Source organism: Alosa sapidissima, chromosome 13, assembly GCF_018492685.1.
Source record: "Alosa sapidissima isolate fAloSap1 chromosome 13, fAloSap1.pri, whole genome shotgun sequence".
Classification (NCBI taxonomy): Eukaryota; Metazoa; Chordata; class Actinopteri; order Clupeiformes; family Clupeidae; genus Alosa; species Alosa sapidissima.
Window position 1 is genome coordinate 3193879 of NC_055969.1, and position 24284 is coordinate 3218162.

General features: G+C 39.8%; 1 protein-coding gene across 1 annotated transcript; it reads left to right on the top strand.

The window, feature by feature from the left end:
- The first annotated feature begins 454 nt into the window (after positions 1-454).
- rad23b (RAD23 homolog B, nucleotide excision repair protein) lies at positions 455-23301 on the top strand. Its single transcript, XM_042059375.1, has 10 exons — positions 455-675; positions 2155-2236; positions 2499-2578; positions 5775-5971; positions 8116-8162; positions 8386-8513; positions 8598-8739; positions 9357-9484; positions 22134-22286; positions 22413-23301. The coding sequence occupies exons 1-10, from the start codon at positions 610-612 to the stop codon at positions 22527-22529; spliced, it is 1140 nt and encodes a 379-aa protein (XP_041915309.1). The 5' UTR covers positions 455-609; the 3' UTR covers positions 22530-23301.
- The last annotated feature ends 983 nt before the right edge of the window (positions 23302-24284 follow it).

Consider the following 24284-nt stretch of genomic DNA (forward strand, 5'->3'; position numbering starts at 1 on the left):
TTCGCGGCCCTCTCGGCTATAACCGCACTATGTAGCCTACGTTTGCCAGATCGGGTAGCAGATCTGTAGTTCGATGGAATGAGACATAAGAAACTACAAATTTGACTTGAATCTGAAGTCGCAATACATCGTACTTTCATAAAATCATGCAACATATTCTACCTTATCTGTGGACATTGTTATTTGCAAAGCCGGTGCTGGATAAACAAATAGTGCGTTTGACAGAGGAAAAGTTATTTTGGTGTTGCTTTAATAGATCTGGGCCCAGGGACCTGAAAGTTCATAATCCGCCCATGATTTTACAAGGCAGTTTACATCATTAGACACATTTACAGAACTCTTAACGCTTTACAGAAGGATCCCCTTTGGTCAGGCAATGACCTAGAGACCACGTGAAATATCCGCGCAATTACAAGCAGTTGCGCATGCCTACTAAGTGTTTGAGGTAGGTTGGTTGGTTTGTTTATGCGCTGAAAAAAGCGAAAGCGTAATGGCGGCAGGCAGACTGTGATGAGCTAGCAAAATTAGCCAGGAATCCTTACCCAGAGCTTGTAAGAGAACTGAGGGTTGGAATAGTCATAAGACTTTCTTTAAAATATTGTCGTCAAAATGCAGATCACATTGAAAACCCTGCAACAGCAAACTTTTAAAATCGACATTGACGCAGAAGAAACGGTGAGAGCTTGAAACCATGCATTTGTCCGAAGGGGGTGGACAGACTCTACGATGAGTTAGCTAGCTAGTTAGCTAGCGAGCAATTTAACGAATAGTTTCCCTCAGGAAGGTGAAAGACTCTCAAGATTTCAGCTGTCAACACCTGTAAGGGGTCAAGGCTTTGTTCCTTGTGGACAACGCTGCCTTTCATTGCACTTTCATTTCACTTTCGTTTATTTCCTATGGGAACTATGTAACCAGGTAGTAAAGACGTGGCTAACAGTTCTAAGGTACAGGCTGAGTAATGCTAGCCTGTAGCCCAATAGCATTGACATTAACTAGGATAGCAAGCTAGATGCTAATTGTATATTGTAGCTAAGTGGCTCATGTTAATTAACTTAGTTTCGCAATCCTTAAGGGTACGACTATACAGCGTGAGATACCCTTCTCCAGCATCTATTAGTCGCTGACTGCACAAGTAACTTTACGCTATATATGTTGGCCTTATAGAAGTAGCCACTAGAAGTAACGTAAACTATGGCATGTTGATGTCGGATTTCCTAGCTAACGTTAACGTTACTAGCTGTTTTGCCATAGCAAGAAATGGATGGCATTCATGAAATTTGAATGTTCATATATTTAAATAGCTGTAAGTATCTATATTTTGTTGGGTATTGTTGCCATCTCATCACGTATTTAGAGATAAAAAAAAACAAAACATTCAGCCTATTTGTCAGTAACTTTTCTACAACAAGCTAGGCAGGATAACGTTAACGTCAGTATGCTAACGTTACAGTGGAGGTGTACGCTATCACCATGTTCGTTAGGAAGTGGAATGTCCCCAGCCATTTGGCAAGTTTGTCAAGCCAGCATGCCACTCGTGCATATTATATATGGAATGCCTTCGAAATATAAAGAACCGATTAGGCTAACTCTGTCTGGAGGAACTTGACTAGCCAAGTGCATGTATCGAGGCAAGATTTATTTAACGTTAACCATTTTCCTTCATGTGAATCCTACATTGCTCATGTTTTGTGTTATCATACGACAAAGCCCGTTTGTCCCAATACCTTTTAATCCTGAATTTGCACTATTTGCTGTCAATAGACCTTGTTATCAGTCATTTCAAACTATCGAAGGCTGTTTAAACTGAGCATGCCACACATTTGACAGGTTTGCTTCATCCTATCTGTTGATATTCACTTACTATGGGCATGTCATTCACTAACGCCATAAATGCATATTCCATATCACGTTCGTAACTCGTTATGTAGGTTTCTAGGTAGGCTATGTGGTTGTAGTCTGGTGGTGTTTTATAGGTATGCTGTTGCTATGCCGTGGGGGTGAATCTGTGTCAGAGAGAAACTCATAATACAAAATATCATTGTGACACTGAAGTTCTCTTTAGTAGTGCATATAGTAGCAAGACATGGTTGCATATTTTGGGAATGCTGATAATGAATACATTCAGTTGACTCTTCTTTCACCTTTTCTCTTCAGGTAAAGGCCTTAAAGGAAAAAATAGAGAATGAGAAGGGAAAGGAATGTTTTCCAGTTGCAGGACAGAAGTTGATATATGCAGGTATGACCCTCTTTATTTCCCTGCCTCCTTTTCTATTTCTTGTATGAATGCGCTCTCAGTTTATTGTGTTAATGTATAATTTCCCCAACTGAATTCTACGTCAAGCTGGTCAGAGAAGCTGTGCTGCATTTGCAAGTCACTTGCCTAGATGGGGCTCATGTGGGTCAGATAGGGTGGTTTGGATAGATATGCAGCAGAGTACTGATGGGTAAATTGTACTATTCTCAGGTCAAATGTAAATAGATTGTCGTCTTCTTTGTAGGCAAAATCCTTAACGATGACACAGCTCTGAAGGAATATAAAATAGATGAGAAAAACTTTGTGGTTGTCATGGTAGCAAAGGTAAGTGAGCCTTTATTAACCTCCATTGAAAGATTTACTAGCTGCTCGTGACCAACACTTTGGTCCTGGAGAATCCTGTAATGATTCAAATATGGTTTGGAGCTGAAGCAGGAAGGGCTAATATATTTCTGTACAAAATCTAAGCGAACAAAATGTTCTGAAAATGTATCTACAGAGATGTTCCTCCATAGAATTAGTTAAGCCTACTTACAGTCAGCAGTGCAAGACTGAAATAAGTATACCGGCAGCACATGAAAGCATAGTTGCGGTATCTCTATCCAGTAACAGTAGTGGCAAAAATTAGAGCGCAGAGATTAAAGTTCTCCGTCACTACGACAGATTTCCGTCAATTTGATTTTAAAAATGCCATATTTGAGATAGATGCAGATCCGATGAGAGAGAAAAAATGGGAGGAGGTCTACTACAAATATTAGGTCCGAATGAATGTGAATTTTGTGCTGTTAAATGTTTACAGACCTAATAGTGTTCTTGAGAACTTTCTGTGTCTCAATCAGTGACAGCTCAAGGCTCAAAGTTTCGCTTTGTTTATGTTGTAGCCTACACACTTGTCTCATTAGCCCATTTGCTTAAAAAACACATATTTTAGGAGGAGGGGGGGAGTTGAAAATGATTATTTACAATTAAAGCTTAATAACATAGGTCACATCCCACCTGTGAGCTAAACTATTACACGTATCTTTGATGTCAATACATTGTAGGTGTGTAGGTCTAATTGAGTTCCTTGATTGCATAACTTCACTTAGTAAATTTGGGACACTAAACTATGTTGTGATAAGACTTTAGCAGAGTTAACTTGAATGCAGCAGTTTTGAACAAATTTGCGCAGCATGGTCACAATGTTAAGCGGATTTAATAGCAATTTAGGCCGTCGTCTTTTTATGCAATGTTTCTATGTACCAACAACAATCCTTAAAGGACAAGTTCGGTATTTTACACTTAAAGCCCTGTTTTCAGATAGTTTATGATTAAATGGAACGTTTAAGATTGAAATTTGGACACATGCTGCTGTCCTGAGAATTTTCGGTTTCTGTGGTAGCCCCCCCTGCATAGGTGCACTGGAACAATCCTTCCTAAAACGCATTAAACCTTCGTTTACAAAGACGTGAAACTCACCGAGTTGTGGAATGTACATGCAGAGGAGGAGCAGGATTTTATCTAATTTAAACAGTACAGCATAGAACATTATTGTGTGGCGGCCACTGTTGATTTTATGGCGGCCCACCACAGATTAGTCAATGTATGGGAAACGGGGGAGAACGGCAAGCCATACAGTTCATGGTCTAAAAAAAAATAAAGTGTCGGGGGTTTGCTTTTGCGTGGTTTGCTGCAAGAAAATTGTTTATGGAAGCAATGGGAAAAAAGTTTTATCACCCCACCAGTCTGAAGATGGCCATAAGGCTAGCGTTCATGCTCTTCAGGACATCTTCCATACCTGTTGCAACTGCCACCACGACAGAGGTAGACTACACGCAGTGAGCCATGTTTATTTATGGCTGACTGTGTTTGTGCTCAGAAAGTATGCATATGTTTTTTCATAGCACAACACGACCTGTCCCTCACCATATTGCAACCTGTCGTCAACCTTATACTCATGTAGTATTGCTGCTCATTGGAAAACTGAGTTCTCTGTCAAACTCAAAACTACCATTTTTTTCTTGGGGTCGGGACCCCATGTGGGGTCGCCTGAGATACTGGGTATCTTACAATTGACCAGTATTTAATGTACATTAAAATATACATTAAATAGAAAAATAAAATAAAAAACCCATGATGTCTTAGTTAGGTAACGGATCCTTCATTATAATTTAGCTAAGTAAAAATAGACCTAAAATAGCATGTTTGAACGGGCACTGCACTAGTAATGTTAATTGTGTAATGACATGAGTGCTCAAGGGACGGTGAGGTGTGTGTGTGTGTGTGTGTGTGTGTGTGTGTGTGCTGTCTGTCCGTTCTGTCTGATGGTGGATGTTTGTATTGCGAATTATTGATGTTCGATGTATCTTCTAAATTATCACAAAACCCGACACAAAACAAAGCTAGTCTGTCACCTGAATTTACACCAGATATGAATATGGATTATTTAATTTCAAAACCAACATGGAGTTGCCCAAGTGCTACTAAGATGCATTTGCAAGTTAGCTCTGGGGTAGCAAATTAAGTTTTCCGTCTTAACATGGGAGCCACTCAAAGGCAGAGGACAAAACTGTGTTGAGCAAAACGTCTGCATTTCAGACTTCTTTGTCCCAGCGAGAGTTTAATAGGTGCAATAATTCATAACCCCCATGTTATTTTAAAATGGGGCAATTCCACGGAAAATTTACTTTTTGTCACATCCAAAACACCAGTGAAATGCCTTGGCATTTTTATGATGTGAATGATAACATTCATTTTTATGTGCATTTTTTCTCATGTACATTCTTCAGCCAAAAATAGCAAATGCTCAAATGTCATGTAATCATACCATATACCATACCATCACATTTTATTGGCGTTATGGATGTTACAAAAAACTTAATTTTCCATGGAATTGCCCAATAGGAAAAATCACAAGATACCGGATCTCAAAGATGGCAGCTTTTTTTTCAGAGGTCTGTACGGTTGGTTACTTACATTACAGGAAGGGTTGGGATGTGTACAACTGCCATCGGTGTTACGAACATACATTTCTTTGAAGGATTTTTTTGAGAGCTGTGTCTCCTAATTATAAAGTGTCTGGCTTTTTACAACCCATATAGCCACAAATTGAATTGAGACTGCATGGATGTCTGCTAGATTTTAGATGTGCAGAGGTTTCAGCTTTTTTTTTATTAAACTCCAACTGTACTAGTTGTGCCTCCACTAAGCAACCTGTTACGATTGGACTGTTTCCGCTGCTGTTACATTCCCTGTATGGTTGTTCCTTAGTGATATGTGGGTGTGGTGGAGGAACAGTAGGCAACCAATCATTACGTTTAGAACTTGCCTTCAAGTAAAAAGATTTAAAAAAAAGGAAAAAAGTGTTTGGGAAATATCAGTCACCTTTATATCCTTCCCTACAGCAGGAGGGGAATGTGAGGGAGTGTTTAGGAAGGGCTCTGCATAATTGGATGGGTAGGTTGCTTCAGCAGTAACATGGTGATTTTAAACTTCAGATGTAATAGACTTACTGATACTTACTGACTCTCTTGTCATGCAGCCTAAAGCAGCTCCTGCTGTAGCTCAGCCTTCCACTGCTACAACAACCACAACTAGCTCCAGCACTACAGCCTCTACTACCCCCTCTAGTGCAGGGGCAACAGCTCCCGAGAACCCCCCGGAGAGTGCGTCCAAGGAGGACAAGCCTGCAGATGAGAAGCCTCCCACCAGTGCTGCACCTGCCTCCACACCTACCCGGTATTCACTGTGTTTGGGATATCCTATATGATGTCGACATATAGAAGTATATATACTCTTTTGATCCCGTGAGGGGAAATTTGGTCTTTTGGCATTTATCCGAATCCGTGAATTAGTGAAACGCACTCCGCACACAGTGAACACACAGTGAGGTGAAGCACACACTTATCCCGGCGCAGTGAGCTGCCTGCAACAACAGCGGCGCTCGGGGAGCAGTGAGGGGTTAGGTGCCTTGCTCAAGGGCACTACAGCGTGCCTACTGGTTATGGTTCGAACCGGCAACCCTTCGGTTACAAGTCCGAAACGCTAACCAGTAGGCCACGGCTGCCCCGATCTGGTTTTGTATGTCTATACTGTTAAAACCCTTTGCATTTAAGTTAAAGGTACAGTCAGCTATTCTGGAGAAAGCTTGTTGATATTCAAACATAGACGAACCAAGTATATTCCTCTCTTTAGTCCTCCTTTTAGGCTCCTGCCTGAGGGCCAATGTTTGACAGTGGATATGGTCACTTTCCAGTTTTATACAGTGTCTGTGTCTCAGGACTAGGGGTGTCACGATTCTCCAAATCCTCAATTCGATTTGATTTTTTAAGGTCACGATTTGATTTGATTTTCGATCTTTTTTGAATTACATTACTATTAATGCAATTCTCATGTTTACTTTGTTTGCCTTATTTCCAGTTCCTTTTTGGGGGTCTTTTATTTTGAAACCGTTCTTACCGTGAGCCGGGCTACTAAACGGAACCGACAATTACACGTGAACATAGAGAAATTTAATAACACAGAATGATAATTTGACTGTTATAGCACACGCCAGAGAGACACAAGGTTTGTGTTCACAGAGTATTGCACTGTTAGTGTGCATTTTATGCCTTAAAGTCATTATGGGCTAATTGGAATTAAAATAGCCCCACATCATGACATACCCTTCCACATATATCCCGATTGGCATGGGGTTCTTTCCATAACATCATCTCTCAATGCAAATCAAACCAGCTATTAGGCTAACTGAAATAAAACCATGCCAATCTAAAGGTATGGTAAAGGGTATGTGATGTGGGGCTATTTTAATTCAAGGGGACTTTATCAGGATGCAAGGGAACTTTATCAGAATGCACTTCGAATTATGCACCTTTCAGTAAATACTGGATGTTGAGGATATTTGAGCAGTTTTTTTTTTTTTCTTTTTTGTCATTTCATCCATATGAGAAATGAAAAAGGAAAACAGTCAAATGTAAACCAACATTAAAAGTAAACTATTACTATAACCACAAAGCCTACTAAAAGTAAACTATTACTATAACCACAAAGCCTACCATAAAGTAGGCTAATAAATTTGTTTCTATCTCAGGTGACTTTGTAGTTCTTCAGAGCCCTATTTTTACTATCCCTGCTGTCTTTACCATGTCCATTACAGACACTAGCATCAAGTTTACCACTGCCACCTCCAGCTATGTTGGACAAAGGGTCGAAATAAACATTGTATGCTTAGTGGATACTGTCATGCAAATGCAAAGACGCACCGTGACTATAATAGGTGATCGATGTCATTTCCAAAAGTCAGATATTCTCCTTCAGAATTAGAATAGGTGAATAACAAATCCAAGTCTTAATCACAACGTTTTATTTACCATTTGGTGTATTTCTGCTGCAATTTGCGCAAAAACAATGATCAGAATCACTTCCGTGTCAATACAAACAAATGTACGTATTCTCCGGTTTTGTCACGTTTGAGTGTACTACTTCCTGTGCACTTTGAGAAGTGATATCGGGCTTGAATCAAAGCTCTGGATGTCTGCCATCTAGAGTACAAATGAGATTTTACACTGTACTCGGGTTTATCGTCTGTTTTATTCAGTAATGACGCTTGTCGCAATTTTGCGACTTTGGCAGTTAAAGAGTTAAGGAAGAACATTTATTGATGTATGATACATCAATGATATGTGATACATTATTCATTCACACGCAAAATTGGTGTCCTTAAAGGTTGTTTAAAGGGAGTCTCCCTTAAGGGGAGTTTTCCTATTTTTTTTTTTTTTTTTTAATTAAGGCATTAAGATCATAGTCAACTTTAGCATGTGTATGTACAGGGTATGTAAACGTATGAGCACAACTTTATGACCATAATTACTTATCTATTACAGATCTTCAGCAAATGTTAATATATTTGAAGAAGCAACATCTGCATTGGGTGAGTAGGGAGAATTCACTTGTTCATGTCAGGTCTTTGTTTCTTCATCTTTGTAACTGTTCTTGACGATGTATGGTTAGTTATGTCATTGTTTTCCCTACAAAAACTGCTTAAAGTTTTCCTTGCATGTATTTAAAAGACTTTTAAGACTACGTCATAGATTTTAGTCTCCATGTAGCTTTGCTCTGTTTGTACCCATTATCCTTCTGTCTCTCCCTCTCAGTGACCGGCCAGTCATATGAGAACATGGTGACCGAGATGATGCTAATGGGCTATGAGAGAGAGCAAGTGGTTGCTGCACTAAGGGCCAGCTTTAATAACCCAGACAGAGCTGTGGAGTACCTGCTTACGGTGAGAAAACAATATTTTTTTGTTTGAAGATCCATGTTCACACTTAAACCTAGACTGTGAGTTCTTTTTTGTTTATCTTGTTAGGGCATCCCAGTGGGGGAGGGGGAGAGTAATACTGGTGCTGAGCAGGTCAGTCCTGCTGGGGGGGGCGCCCCAGCTGTCTCCACTGGAGCCCTTACTTCCCCTACAAGCACAGCTCCTTCACAGCCCGTGGCTGCATCTGGAGGTGAGAGAAAGGAAAGTGTGCGTACACACACACACACACACACACACACACACACACACACACACACACACACACACCACACACACACACACACTTTCTTGCAGCTCTTGACTACTTCCTGGAGGTATGTAAAAGGGATGACAACTCTGAGCCCAGTGGAGGGCGTACTGATTTTTAGGGTCATTTTACTCACATGCTTGATGGGACATAAACAGGTGTGCCCTATGCTGAAAATAGGGTTCCCACGGGTCATGGAATTTCTGGAATATCATGAATATCATTTTGGAAAGTCTATTCCAGACATGTGAAGGGAATTTTATAATTTTTGGCGCCAAGTCATGGAATATCAGGGAATTTTGTTGTAGCAGTTTAAAATGTACTTGCCAAAATGCATTACTAATGTATTTGGTTATATTTTAGTTGTTCGGTTTACTGCTTGCTTGAGTTTTTGTCAAGTTTTTGTCGAGTTTTAGCCCAACTTTGTTTATTCAATACCCATTTAGCCCCCATTGCTATTGAATATTTGGATTTCCTTTGGTAATTTGAGTATTGAGAAAAGGTTGTCAGGCATATTTAATTTGTACATGTTCTTGCTTATATGATGTATGATCTCCTAGCCAATCCCCTTGAATTCCTGAGGAACCAGCCCCAGTTTCAACAGATGCGGCAGATCATCCAGCAGAACCCCTCACTGCTACCAGCTCTCCTGCAACAGATAGGCAGGGAGAACCCTCAGCTTCTGCAGGTATGAACACTCTCATTACTTTCTCACATAATTTCATCTTCCTCTAGAGACCATAATCATTCATTTAAACTCATTGTGGCTGTGACTGTGGACCCATTATTTGTTGTACATGCTGCCACACAGGGCTTAAATTTCACTGCGGGATTGCGGGCATTGCGCATAATTTGTTCAAGTCCCGCAACTCTAGCCATCATAATGCGAGAAATTCCCGCATACACTTTTACAGCCTGTCTGATGACGTTAATATAGCCTAATCATTAAGTGGCGTGAATGCGGTGCTATTGACCGGACTGATCAACTACCGAGTTGAATTGAACATAGAACCACTTTGCGCTTACGCAAATAGTCTACGCTACCATGGCAAACTTTTACATCTGGAAAGAGCTCCTTGGTAACTATCCTGCTAGCTCAGGTCACGTCAACACTTGATACCAGAAAGATTGTCTTCGACATGTTAGTTTTTTGAACATTTATTGTATCTAATGACATAGAAAACATAATGATTTGCATACACATACCGCACTATGCATAACTTTTATTCACTAGCGACTACAGCCTAAAACCGTCAGGTTGAAGGGGGGCTAATTACTCCATAGAATTACTCTCAGGTATTTTCTTAAAGTGACCGGCACTGAATTACACCTACTCATCACCAATGTGCACTCAATTGGACCTACACACCACATTAAAGATATGCCTAAGTGTTATAGGTTAAACGTCAATATGAGGCATTCAAATTACTAAATATGTTTAGCTACTATAGTAATTACTAGTAAAATGCTATACTTTAAAAAATGCATTATTAAATAAATACACTCTATATGAATTCAAAAATATATGATAGAAACATATCACATAAGCTATCATTTTCAGTGTGTGTTTGTGTGTGTGGAGAGAGTCAAGCAGAATCTAGGATGTCCACTGTTGTGAATGATCCCATTACAGTATATATTACTGATGACGTCAGGGTGGTGGGGGCCCCAAAATCAAACACTTTTTTTTTAAAAGTATCGAAGTATTGAAATCGCAATTCTTGACTTGGTATCAGAATCGACCCCCCCTCCCCCCCAAATTGTGTAAATCCCCCCTACATGAATAACCTAAGGGGGGAATTCCCCCCCCCCCATTTTGAAAAATGAATTTTAAGCCCTGCCACATCCTAACCTGACTCTCGCCAGATGAATTTCGTTCCGCCTAGCTCCACTCATCCATCTGGTATCGCTCCATTGGAGAGGTGTTTCAGAAGGCTGGGCCTTATCAAAAATCTTTGCATATGATTGGATAAGCCACTTGTCAGTCATCTTTATTGACCATCGTTTCCACCAACAAAAGCCTTCAGAACCGTTCTCTGATGTTCTTTTAACGAAAAAATATTGGGTAGATTGGACAACACGGATGAAATAGCAGCATCAATGTTGATGCTTGCTTCCTCGATGCAAGCTGCCATTGTTGTCTGAATGAAAACAGTCTCAGTGGCTTCTCCGCTACATCACATCTATGAAACTCCCGCCCTGCATCCTGATTGGCTCTACCATAAAATCTGGTGCTGAAATCACTCTCAACGGAAGCGACCCCAGATGGATGTGAGTGGAGCTAAGCGGAGTTTGCAAAACCAACTGCAGTACAGTACAACCACAGTACATCATACAGTTATACACAATACACAAAAATGACTAGGCACCGTTGCTCACATACAATTAAGAACAAAATTATTCATACCCCTGGCAAATATTGATTTAATGTTGATTCTCTCTTGGCCAATATGTTTGGTGTGACATGAAATATTTGCAGAGGTTTTCCTTCAGAATCTTGATGTAGTCCTTTTTTCTCATGTAATTTAGTTTAACAATATTGCCAGACCCCATTGTCTGAAAAACACCCACAGCTAATACATTTCTATAAATATGTTATGCAGGCCTAATGTATCACGTCATTAAAGTAATTTGTTAAATTGATATTTAGAGTTCAAAGAGGGTTCACTTCATTATTCATACTATGCTATCTCAATGTGACCATCGTTAATGAAATAGGCCTACCAAACTGACAACAGTTCAAGTTCATGAGAAGGCAATCTAGACCGGTTTTATAATTGTAGTCTGCTTTTAGCCTATATTTCCATCCTCTGTTTGAAATATAAGATGGCTATGTGCACACGATTGCGTTTTTGCAAGTTCCAAATATGTATGGAGCAATCACTCGCTGAAAAACAGAATGACTTTGAAATATGGCATCCAAACTTAAACCAGGTAGTTGTGCAATTTCTCTTGGAACTATTAGTCCACTCTCTTCCGTTCATACCAACTTGTGCTTTTTAATTTGGAAAATATTAGGGGCTTGAGGAGAAGATGGAAACATGCAAGCGCATAGGAGGAGTGCGCACAAGAAAGTATGATAACTTATTCTAAAACATAGGCTACAAAACACATAAATAGACCACGTCAACGTTATTTCCAACCATGGTTTATCCACAAAATGTATTATAGTATGTCAATGCATGGTCAGCATATATGAAACAAGGCAGACCAACAAATCTTCACATGTTGTGGTGTCATTATTCCTTTTTTGCATGTCTTTCCAATTAATACTAAAGCCAGATGAGAATATAATATTACAATAGTTGGCCTATCATAGTACAGGCATGAAAACTCCTCACCTTTCTGCGAAATTCGCCCTTTTGAATCCAAAATAGGGGACTTAGGTGGTTCACGCAGATCCGATGAGAAAATATTGTGGTGGGGGGGGGGGGTTACAACTGAGTTTACAAATCACGCGCAGACGCGAACGCATCTTGATGCGTTGTAAGAAAAGAGCCCAATTAAAAACTTGTCTGATCCAGCAACGACTATGTGAATGCAGCCCCTATGCATTTAGCCTATTAAACAGTGGAAGCTAAATTTTGCCGCGGATGCAACGCAAACAGAACGCTTGCGCTGGAATAGCCTCCCTGTCTGTGTGACTACAGATGCGTCTGAAATGTCAGCTGGAATGTGAGCCCGGCGAGGAGAGATTCTTATTGATGTCACAGGTGGGCTAGTTGAAACGTTCAACTTCTGTCAGAAAAAGACGTTGAGATTGGTGTAGCAACGTAGCATAGGCTGTTGTTAAAGTTAGCGATATTGGACAGAAATATAGACATAACGAGTTCATTTGATGAAGAATATGTGCAGTTTGAGCCATGTAGATCGACAAAAGGTGAAGCAAATAGGCATACTTTATCTTACTTTACAGCAAAGGCTAATGTGAATAATTAATTAGTTTAATTAAATGCTCCTAAACTGGGCTGGTGCGTTTTGTCGAGTTCAGAGACAAACACAGTGTTTGACATGGTAATGGCGTCTTTTAAGAAACGCTCAGTGGCCTGACACACTAGCACAATGCCACAATCTGTAAGTAGCCTAGCTGCAGGTTAAAACATTTCAAACCAATTTTACAAATTAAAGCCTAGTCTACCCTACCCAAGTTTATTTATTACCTGGTTTGGTCCAACAAATATTCAGACTTATTCTAATAGTCTACTATGAAGTGTCCATTAGGCCTATGAAATCTTCAGAAATGTCTGATAACTTCAGGCACAAAGAAAGAAAGAAAACTCATGTAGATTACTGAGGAGGAGAGGAGGGCCAGGCTGAAGCATGTTGCCAAACAGCGCAAGTGGGCCCAAGCCAAAAAGAAGAAATAATAAGTATTTTTTTGTAAAAATTAGTCCTTTTGTAGTTTGTTTTCTTCATAAATCTCTGGTTTTAGGCAACTTCATACTCCATGGAAGCTATGCACTCTTGGCAACAATGTCACTCGCGCCTGTTTTGCTATGAAACAGCCATTTCCCTCTTCGCGCGCCCTTCTCACCTTTTTCACCCCTGACCCGTTTTCATGCCTGATAGTAATCGGATATTAACTACGCTATAAGATCATTTTTGCCATTATCACAGAGTAGGCTATCTTATCGGGATTCCATGAAACGCGATTCAGCGTGAATCATAATAGACTACGTGCACGAAAAGTTCTCTGTGCGCTGGTTTGTTTCCGGTGGAGCCAGGTGTATTTGAACCTGCCGCTGTTGTTAATGTAATTAGTGTCTACACAGACTTGGTTGGGTGTTGCACTAGGGAATCAGCACGTTGCTATAAAGAAGGATTTATGCATGTGTTAAAATTTGTTATTGGGGTTAACAGGATATTCATTGTAGGAGTGAAGATGTAAGGAGCGGATTATAACAAAAGATGTCATTACAGCACAGTTAACGCTTCACCGGAAATATGAGCGTATAGGAAAAGCTTTTTGTGCACCTAGTCTATATCGCATAGCCTATGTTATGCTTAAAGTCATATTAGCCTAGACCCTACAATGTTTTCGTGAATTTAATTGTTTGGAAGAGCAGAAGAAAGGCCTACATATTATTCTTTGTCCCACCTTTCAAACGAGCCATAGTATGTGTTCATAGCTATAACATAGAATAAAATAACCTTGTGTTCCTTCCAAACAGCAGCCAGTTTTTGCCTGTTCCTCTGTCCCTCACGCACAGACACACATACAGTGGGCAGTGCTTTGACTTGGCCAGCTTCCCTCGCGGTCCGCGCGGCATCACGCTACTTTAATTTATATTTTTCCAGTGACGCTGCAACGATGCTGCAACAACCCGGCAGAGATCTCAAGTGAGCAGGGTGTCTCATAAAATGAAATGGAGCTGGAAAACCCTACACAGACTTCACTGCAGACTGGTTTAGAAATAATTTAATAGCCAGAAATATGCCTGCCCTGCCCTAATAAAGAAATATTTGGTTAACGGCGAGTGAATCCCGTTTGCAGCCGTAGAAGAAACGCAGGACAAATTAAACATTCTGGTTTTCTCCGAGTGCAACGATGATAGACAGACATCATTTGGACAAAATAAAGAGCATATTAACCTCCGTTGCTCAGCCAAATGCCTTCCTGTTACGTCCTGTTATCACGGAGTTACAGGCGATAAACGATTTTTGATGGTCACAAGTTTACTTCATTAGCGTTTATTTTTTTGATTATTAAAGAGTGTTTTTCATTTAAAGGCATGACTTCGTGCTTATTCAGAAGAGCATTTAGTGCTCTCCCCAATCCCAGACGTTCACATTGCATGTTTGTTTGTAATGGATGCAACCGCGAGATACGCTTGTCATAGGCGCCGATACCGTGGGTGCTCGGTGCTCCGTTAGGAGTCTAGAGGACTCATAACTCACTGACCTACTTACTGTAGGCTGCGCAAACCACACCTTTTTTTTGGGCAAGCCTGCATTCGAGGCAGGCCTTCTGTTGAAGAATTTTATACAAATCCTGCGCTAACAGTAATCCTCCTACCCCCCGCTACCACAGCTGTGGATAGTGTGGCATGCTCACGCTTTATGTCTCCTTGCAAACTAGGCTTATAGCCCAACCATCTTCAAAAAATAACAACTTGCCAGATATGCCTTCATATCTTTGGGCTTCATTCAGCATTTTGTTCTTCCACTGGAAATGACTCTTCTACATTTGCTGCCTGCTGCATCCTTTCTGTTTGTATTGTTTAGAAAAGGTTTGACATCTTGAGTTAATGCATTAAACATTGTTTGCTGGTAACCAGCCACAAATAGCCTACAGATTCTTGCGTGCGTACATTATCTATTCTCTCCAAAATGTGCCCGTTCTATAGGCTGGCCAAGTGCTTAATTCTGCGGCATAAAGCAGATGTATTTGTTTATTGTACAGAAAAATAAAAATAACCTGTCAAGCAGTCAATTGACTACATTACAGTCAATAAGTAGGGCAAATTACGAAACCAAAAAGTGGGTCATAGTTGTCTAAGCCTCTGCTGTAAGGCCAAACCCATAAACAAAGACGCATTGATATCTGCAATAGAGTTTTTTTGGCGAAACAAGCTCACAGCCGAACGAGTCATAGCACTGAAGGGGGAGGCAACTGGCATGTGATCTCCCCACGGGCCAATGGATGTACAAGTTTTCTCCTGTGCCTATGATATTTAATCCAGTGTTTTGTCAAGTTGCAAAATGCTATTCGTTTTAACAAATTTTTATGATGGCATGAAGTACTTTTTGTATAGGGTACTATCTTAATTGCTTTATACTCAATACTTGACCAATGGCTATTGCATCTGTCTATTGAAAGTGAGAATGTGGCATGTGATCTACTGTGTAGGCTTCATAAAATAAAATAAACAGATTGCTAATGGCCTACATGGGGTGCGTTGTTAGCTTTTTACTAACAGGATGCATCGTTCAACTAACCAACATGTAAGTTATGACTGTTTCCCAAAACTGTCGTACTTACATAGTACTGTAAGTTTTGACCATGATGGTTTCCAAACTTCAGTAGTTTGGACTAAGGTGGTTAATGACGTTTAGTAGCACGTGAACGGGCACCTGCACATACTTATGTGGCGCATTGCGTTAAGGCCGGCAGATGACCGCCGCCGTTGAACAGCAGTTACCAGTCCCCTGTCCAAGAGTTCGAATCTGGGTTAAGATTTTGACAACAATATTGACATCGTTGTTTACCTAAGTTTATCTTTTGTGCAGATCATATTATCAAAATCAGAATCCGCCTTCTTGGCTTGGTTTGCGTAAACCAGGGATGTCAAATACATTAGAGGGCCAAAAAAACAAATTTGCTACAAGCCGAGGGCCGGTCTGGTTCAGTGTTTATTAAAACATATTAAAATGACTGCACGTAACCTATTGAACCAAGACGTGTACTGTATTTTATTTAATGATTAAATGAATAATGACTGTGACTGAAGTGCGGGCAAAGTTTGCACAGAAATTTATGATTTTTCCCATCCTCACTGACCTTGTCATAAAACTTGTTTAAATTATCATACGATGCCTCCTTGCTGTTTTGTCGTCTACATCAGCCTTTCTCAAACTTCTTTGACCTGAGGCCCAGTCAAGGCATACTTTGGGGTCATAGGGCCCACCTACATGAACCCAACCCCCCCTCCCACCCCCCACCAAATTGTCATAATGATATCACAATTATTATTATTTTTATACTATATTGCTATACATGCACTTCAAAAAAGTCAATGTTTAAAGTGCTAAGATTGTTCACAAAAGTTTGTGAAAACATGCACATCAGAGTACTGTTTTACTGATTTTGTTTTTGACTTTGTTTTTGCATTGTTGCATGATGCTTGCATGAGAGAGTTCTCAAAACAACAGCAGTTACATGGGTGCCGTTGTTTTGGGATGTTTCCCTCATGCAAGCATCATACACTGATTGATAGAATATTTATATGCTATTTAATTACATTTCATTTGAATGCCTGAATGTAAGGATTCAGGAAACACGTACCAGTGTTTTTTATAGTCTGTGCTCTGTTTTTTATGGAAGTTGCATAAATCCACGTCGTTCTATTAAATGTCGTTTCATAATTAAATAGCCTTCCAATAGGTTGAAGCTTAGCTTTGCTATACCAACACACACGCATGCATTGAATAAACGCTCATACCACAACTTAATTCTATGCTCTATGTTTGCAGACACCAAACAAGTATTTCCTACTAATTGCAAAAATGTTTGTTTTCTTTTTCTGTCCGCGGCTCCTTGATCAATTGCGCAGCAAATTATCAGACGATGGCCTGGGAATAATTTCACTCTGCAGACCATTGTCCATATTGCGGACCGCGGCCCATAGTTTGACAAATGGTGACCTGCATGCTGCCATATTAAGGCCTTTTTACGGTGTGTTTTAGCCAGGTTTTCGCGTGGAAGCCTCTGTAGAAATCTGGCACCCTATTCAGCAAAGTTAAACTGAAAGAGCGTGCCGTTCACAGACACCAGAATGAACGAGTAACGTTCATCAGGCAGTAGTAATACAGTACGTTCAGTTCACGTTCGCTCAAAATATAACGAGGTCAGGCACAACACTGGGGAGGGGGGTAGCTGAAAGTTGACATCTGCCCTGACTGAATACTGATCAATAATGAAGCCGAGGCCCACTTACGGCGCTGCAGTGAGTTCGTGGGCTACCGTTGCATTGTGGAGAATGGAGTATTGGTGCGTGCAAAACAGCAGCCGGCGGCTGTGGTCTGCGGGCCGGTTCTAATACTAATCTAATATCATCCCGGGGGCCGTAGATGATTCATTCGCGGGCCTTGACTTTGACATGTCTGGCGTAAACTAACAAGGACCCCCCGCCCCCCATGAAAATCAAAGGCTACATATTCTCAGCTGACTCGTCAAAAAGTGTGCACCACCTTATTATTATCTGCAGGTGTGTGACTTTTACTTACGTGCACATGGCTGCAAATGGACTTTTAATTTATGTATTTTCTGCCTTGGGCATTTTAAAATATGGATGTATGGTGGTTAGAAGTGTAAATATCAATTTATCAAAACCTAAATATATTTATAATTATTAATTTGCAAACAAAAAACTGCCGTCAGTGACGTCTTTGACATGAAGATCCCTGGAACTATGCTTCTACTAGCATTCTACCACAGGTCGAGAGGTGTAGTTGTAACTACACAACTTTACGATAGTGGTTGTGAACGTTCGTTGCTACTATGGTTTTGGGAAACACTAACGTAGTGTAACGATGAATTGGACTAGGCCTATGTAAGTTCCAAATATGAATGTAATTCTGCGGCATAAAGCAGATGTATTTGTTTATTGTACAGAAAAATAAAAATGACGTCAAGCAGTCAATTGACTACATTGCAGTCAAGAAGTAGGGCAAATTAATTTACGAAACCAAAACGTGGGTCATAGTTGTCTAAGCCTCTATAGCGTAGCCTGTTAAAAATGTTGCAGAAGCCTACCCAAGGCTACAGATTAATTTTGAACAGTTACTTCTCTATTGGCTCAATTATCACACCACTGTTTTGATTTGTGTAGTTGCGTTACCCCAACACTGACAATAATGTAGACAGCAAATTTCGATTTTCGTTACCAGTAGTTAAGCCTTAAGCCATACCCAAGTAGCCTAAATCGAGGTAAATCGAACTTTTTCAGAAGGGGCGGCAGGCAGAGCAATGTACAGTGGCAGAGCGACGCACAGTGGCTGAAAGTGGTACTAAAGCTTCACGCCTCGTAATGCGCGACTGAAGTGGCCATTTGAAAGCGATGCCCACTGTAACTCTGCCCCAACTCTCCCCATCTCTCTGACACTGTTTTGGATTCTCGAAAGGGGACAGTAAAACTTAGCTCCGGTTAGCAAAAAGACAGTCACGGTGAAGTAGGCTACACATTCAGAAATGTATATTCACAACGTGGCTATGTAGACCGCAACAACTGTGCTTGCCAGTGTTATAACTGCTGTAGCCTACATTATTCATCAACCGTTTTTTATTCAGGGAGAAATTGACCAGCTTGAGTATCAAGCTCTTTTACAGCAATGCCCCGAGTTACAAAACATACAACAATAATCAAAATAACAAAACAAGAACAATAAAAGATACAAAAGGCAAATAATAATAATAATAATAATAATAATAATAATAATAATAATAATAATAATAATAATAATAAAAAATAATAATAATAATAAATAGAAAATAAATAAAAAGAAAAGGAGGGGAATGTATAAATAATGATCTAAAAGGTCTAAATATTAGTCAAAGCAAGAACATTCTGCAACAGCCATATCATCAGTCATACCCTTGAATTGAATTGGTGACACAAACCTATCTAATTTCAATAACTCTTGCAATTTGTTCCATTTATTAGATGCAAAAAATGTAAAAGCTAATTTACCAAATTCAGATTTAATTTGAGGAGTTTGAATTGTATTTTATGTTCAGAAGAGAAGTTAGATAGATAGATAGATACTTACTTACTTACTTACTTGGGAATAAATTTCAAGATAAACAGGTAACGTTCCCAGTAATGCCTTATAAACAAAAAGGAGGCAGTGCCTTTCCCTCCTATCATAGAGGGAAGACCATCCTACATTTTGGTATAATTTACAGTGATGAGTTTTAAACCCATTTCCAGTTATAAAACATAGTGAACTGTGGTAAACTGCATCAAGTGATTTCAGAGTGGAAGGGGCTGCATGCATGCTGTATACACAATGTCACCATAGTCTAGGACTGACATTATAGTTGCTTGAATAATAGTCATTCTGCTTTCTAAAGAGAAGCAAGACCTAATCCTGTAAAGTGCATCTAATTTAATTTTTACTTTTTTTGTGAGATCAAGCACGTGTTTTAAATGATAGTTTGTTATCTAGCCAAATGCCCAGATATTTGTAGGGCTGGGCGATATGGACCAAAAGTCATATCCCGATATATTTAGGTTGAATATCGATATACGATATATATCCCAATATTTTTTTCGCAAAGTTAGAGCTGTAAAATGAAATGTTCAGTCAAATATGAGTACCGTATTTTCCAGACTATAAGTCACACTTTTTTCATAGTTTGGCTGGCCATATGAAAAAATATATAATTGAACATGCTTTTAAATGTTAATTCATATTAACTGACATGAACCCTACATGAAACATTACTGTCTAGCCGCGAGAGAGCGCTCTCAAATGCACAAGTCCTGTGCACTTTCAGTCAGAGATTAGTGGTTGTGGTATGCCTGAAACACACGTGCATACCTAAATCCTCAAATTACCGGTATGGCCAGGATTCTGTTTGGGCCTCAGATTCGGACAAATAAAGGCCAGTAATAGTTTTGTTTCAATTTAACTCATTAAAGAGCTCTTCTTAATATTTTATATTGTTGGTCGGTTTAATATTGTTGCCAATGAAACGTCATTGTCTTACACCATGAGTCTCTGACACATTGCTCTCAATCTACCAGTTGCATGCTGCCCCTGCTTGCCAGAGGCTGAAGCAGTAACCTACATTTAAACACAATTGTTGCTGCCAGGCATCAGCCTACGAATTTTATAAAAAAGTAAATCATGCTTAATTAAAAAAATAACTAAATTTAGGCTGAATAAGGTTTCCATTTCAGCACAACTCACGTTCCATGAATAAATGAAAGTGTATGCCTTATCTCACAATAAGCGGATGGAAATCCCAACACCCTATCATACATGAAACTTAATAGTGAACCATTAAATACCCCACAGATTACAGTGGTCATCAGTCCCGATATTTAGCAATATAATCAAGCAGTAAGCCATGCCTCAAATAAAGGTGCTGTGCTTTGCGCAACCTAAATAAAAAGACCCCAGCCATAATTTGAAGATTTACAATAGTCTGTCTCCTAAACATTCCTCACCCGTTATCTAGACATGCATGAAAACATTTGAAAACAAAACTCACTGCCATGTAGGCTAATATTTGATCGCTGTTTTGCTACTAATTATCTTTCACGTACTGAATACCACACTAGAAAGTGAAAGTAGGCCTACTATGCGGTCCGTGTCTGTATCTGTCTGTTCACGTCCGCAATCGATTATAGCGTTCCTCAAATGGAGAACACATCCATGTTCTCTCGCGTATAGGCGGTCATGCACATCGTTAGCATTTTTAGCAAAACTGCTAGAAAACCTTAGTTAAGTTAGCTAAGTAGCATGGTTAGCATTGTTAGCATAGTTAAAATTGTTAGCACAACTGCTAGTAAACATTAGAGCCATTCCAACTTTTAGTTATCATTAAATATCTACCTATACACAGCCATTAAACGATTTGAATATCAACATTCATTAAACTAGCTGTCTATCAACAACTTTTAAACTATCTACATCCAACTTTTAAACGGTCTACTTTTAAACTATCAACTTTAATTAAGCTATGCAACCACCATGTCTATCCTAGCATCACCGTAGTAACCATCTCTGCATTATTTATTTTAACTATACATGATATTTCACATCACAACTTTTGCATTTTCATGCACTGGTAATTCCTTGGAATTGCATTTCTAGTTTGAGTTTGCCCATTAAGTTTGCCATCAGCAGCGCAAGGCTGGCGGGCAAAATTAAAGTGTAGTGTGGCCACTATTGCTATAATGGTTCCCTTACAAAAAATAATTGCCGTTATGAGACAGTTATACTGCAGTACAAATCAAGTACAATGCAATTTATAGTCATAGTTTTGTGTCCAAAATATTGCATTTGTGTATGAAAGTGCACTATATATAGCGCAGCGCAGTGCAGCATTTCTAGCATAACTGCAGTTTTGACACTTGAAGTAGTGCACGTTATTTTGTAAAGCTTGGTGAAACAGCAATTAGGATATCGAGATGTATATCGTATAACGACATTCAACAAAAATAAATATCGAGATCTGACTTTTGGTTCATATCGCCCAGCCCTAATTCAGGTAGAAGTTTCTGGAGCCTGTTGTGAGTGATCATTGGCTGCAAGGCAGCCTAATTATAGGGCTGCATATATTGTAAATGGGCTTGTGAAATGGCATCTGAGCATGTTTTTTGACAGATCATAGTTGCTTCTATGTTAACATCAGAGAATAAGGTGAAATACTCCGTTCATTCATTCTATGTCATCTTTAATATTGTATCAGATATTTTCCCTTTCTGTTGCCCCCTTCCTTGCACCTTCCCCCCTAACCTGCCCCCCCCCCAGCCCAACCCACTCACACCATCTCTCACAGGGGTACTATAAGTGATGAGCAGAAAACTCCCATAGCGTTGGACCTCTTGGCTGTTACAGCTTTAAATATCCTCTCCTCTAATGGTTCTCCTCATCCTCTGCACCAGCAAATCAGCAGCCATCAGGAGCAGTTCATCCAGATGCTTAATGAACCGGCCCAAGAGGGAGGGCAAGGGGGTGGTGGAGGCGTGGCAGAGGCTGGCGGAGGTCATATGAACTACATCCAGGTTACGCCACAGGAGAAAGAAGCCATTGAGAGGGTAAGAGTATGCTTGTATACTTTGTATACCTCAAATACTGGCATACATCAGAGACTTAATGACTTGGCATGTCATGGGTGCAATGCAACTGTGTGACCTGTATGTATGTTTGTTTTGTTTTTGTAGCTAAAGGCCTTGGGATTCCCAGAAGGACTTGTTATACAGGCATACTTTGCTTGTGAGAAGAATGAGAACTTGGCTGCAAACTTCCTTTTACAACAGAACTTTGATGATATTGACTAAAGGGAGACATAATTGTCAACCCCCCCCCCCACCCCCCCCCCCTCTTTTTTTTTGTCAATTTATCATATTGGAGAGAAAAAATGGGCCATCACGCTTTTCATAAATTTGACTCCAATTCACCTGCTTGATAACACTGGATTGTCATCTCCGTTTGTATTCAAGAGCTGCGCTGCTCTCTCAGATCACCACCAATAAGTAAAAATGAACTTGCTTCATCTGATATCAACTGTGTGCTACCTGATTCTTTTTTTAATTATTATTATTTAGCGCAGACAAACATTTTTTTTCTGTCATTACAAGGAATCTGACGACTGGTTTTTGAGTTGATCGCTGAGCTTGTTCTTCCCAATTGTAGAGGTGGAACCTAGCTGGGACGTTTGTTATGGCTTCTGCATTAATGTTCCTGTTTGATTTCTCTTTCTCTTCCTCTTTAATTGACCAGTATAGGGATCCAAAATTACTCAAATGCTGTTTTAAATGGCAGTAAAGATTTTTAAACAATCACATGTGTTAGTTTTCTGTTCTTTCTTTTCTTAAAAACTACAAGACATCAAACTCTTCTGTGTAGTGCATGCAGTGCAGATAAATCTGGCAGCCAACTGCAGTATAAAATTAAACTGATATTCTGTCCCCTAAGGAATGCAACTTATTTGACTTTATCAAACCCATTAAAGGCATGTATATGGCTCACATAGTTTACAGTAGTTGACAGTTACTGTCTACAATTTGTCATTTTTACAGAGAAATAAAACTTTTCAACATAAATGAAAAATGCCTTGATTTATTTATGGCAACTTTTTGACTGTGGTCATTATTTTGACACATGTGGATAAAGTAACAGCAAATGACTGAAAAACATAAGAATGATTCTAGAATCTGTTCTTATCAGTATCCCTGCTAGTGAGACTGGTCTCAAGAATAGTTTTTGATATCAATGGTGAGACCTAGCCTGGGTGAACCCTGACAAACCTGTCAGCAAATCAAAGACATTGGCAGTGTCTGCCCTCTGTCCTAACTGCCTCAATTTGATGAGAAATCATATCACGATGGGTGGATCCCAAACATCTATTTGCGTGCGGCCTCTCCTCGGTCCTCCAGCTCCTGCCCCGGAAATCGTTCAAAGCTCGGCGTCATCGAGGATGTCTCATTTGTCTGATTGCAACCAGAGGAGGTGAGCGAGAGGAGAAAGAAGGGCTTTCTGGACAGGAGCATCAATCAAACTGTTTCACATCAAATAGGGAGACAAGTTTGCAAATCAAACATGCATCCAAAATAATAGAGATGCACTCATCACAGAGGCAGAGAAAGTATGCCATATTTTGATAAATTTCCTAATAACTGTAGGATGCACCAAAAATGATTGTGTCTGTTGGTAAACAGAGAAACAGAAATCCAGTGTGACAGGTTATTCATTGCAAGTTTATTCATGTGACAAGTTGTCACAAGACACTCTAAGGTTGTCACAATATGCTCACAAGTCAATGTAAAATAATTGCAATGAAATTGCAATGAACAGATGTGCCCCACTTTTTTCCCTACCACCATTTTCAGTCTCAATCACACATGCCATCTTGGAAGTAAAAAAGGCAATGTTTTAATTCTCATTATTATTTCTGCTGTCCTGGTGTGTCAGGTTGCGTTCTGTGTATTGTGAATTAAGTGAACTGTAGGTGGCATCATTTAGCAGGAAATAAGTATTCTGGCTGTACTGTTCATTGCTTATGACCAGTTTGCTAAGCCAATATTCCAAAAGCA

Bases quoted from the DNA above. Each gene is read 5' to 3' on its own strand.
- rad23b (XM_042059375.1), top strand. From the start codon at position 610: ATGCAGATCACATTGAAAACCCTGCAACAGCAAACTTTTAAAATCGAC. The intron at 676-2,154 runs GTGAGAGCTTGA...TTTTCTCTTCAG, and splicing joins ACATTGACGCAGAAGAAACG to GTAAAGGCCTTAAAGGAAAA. The intron at 2,579-5,774 runs GTAAGTGAGCCT...CTTGTCATGCAG, and splicing joins TGGTTGTCATGGTAGCAAAG to CCTAAAGCAGCTCCTGCTGT.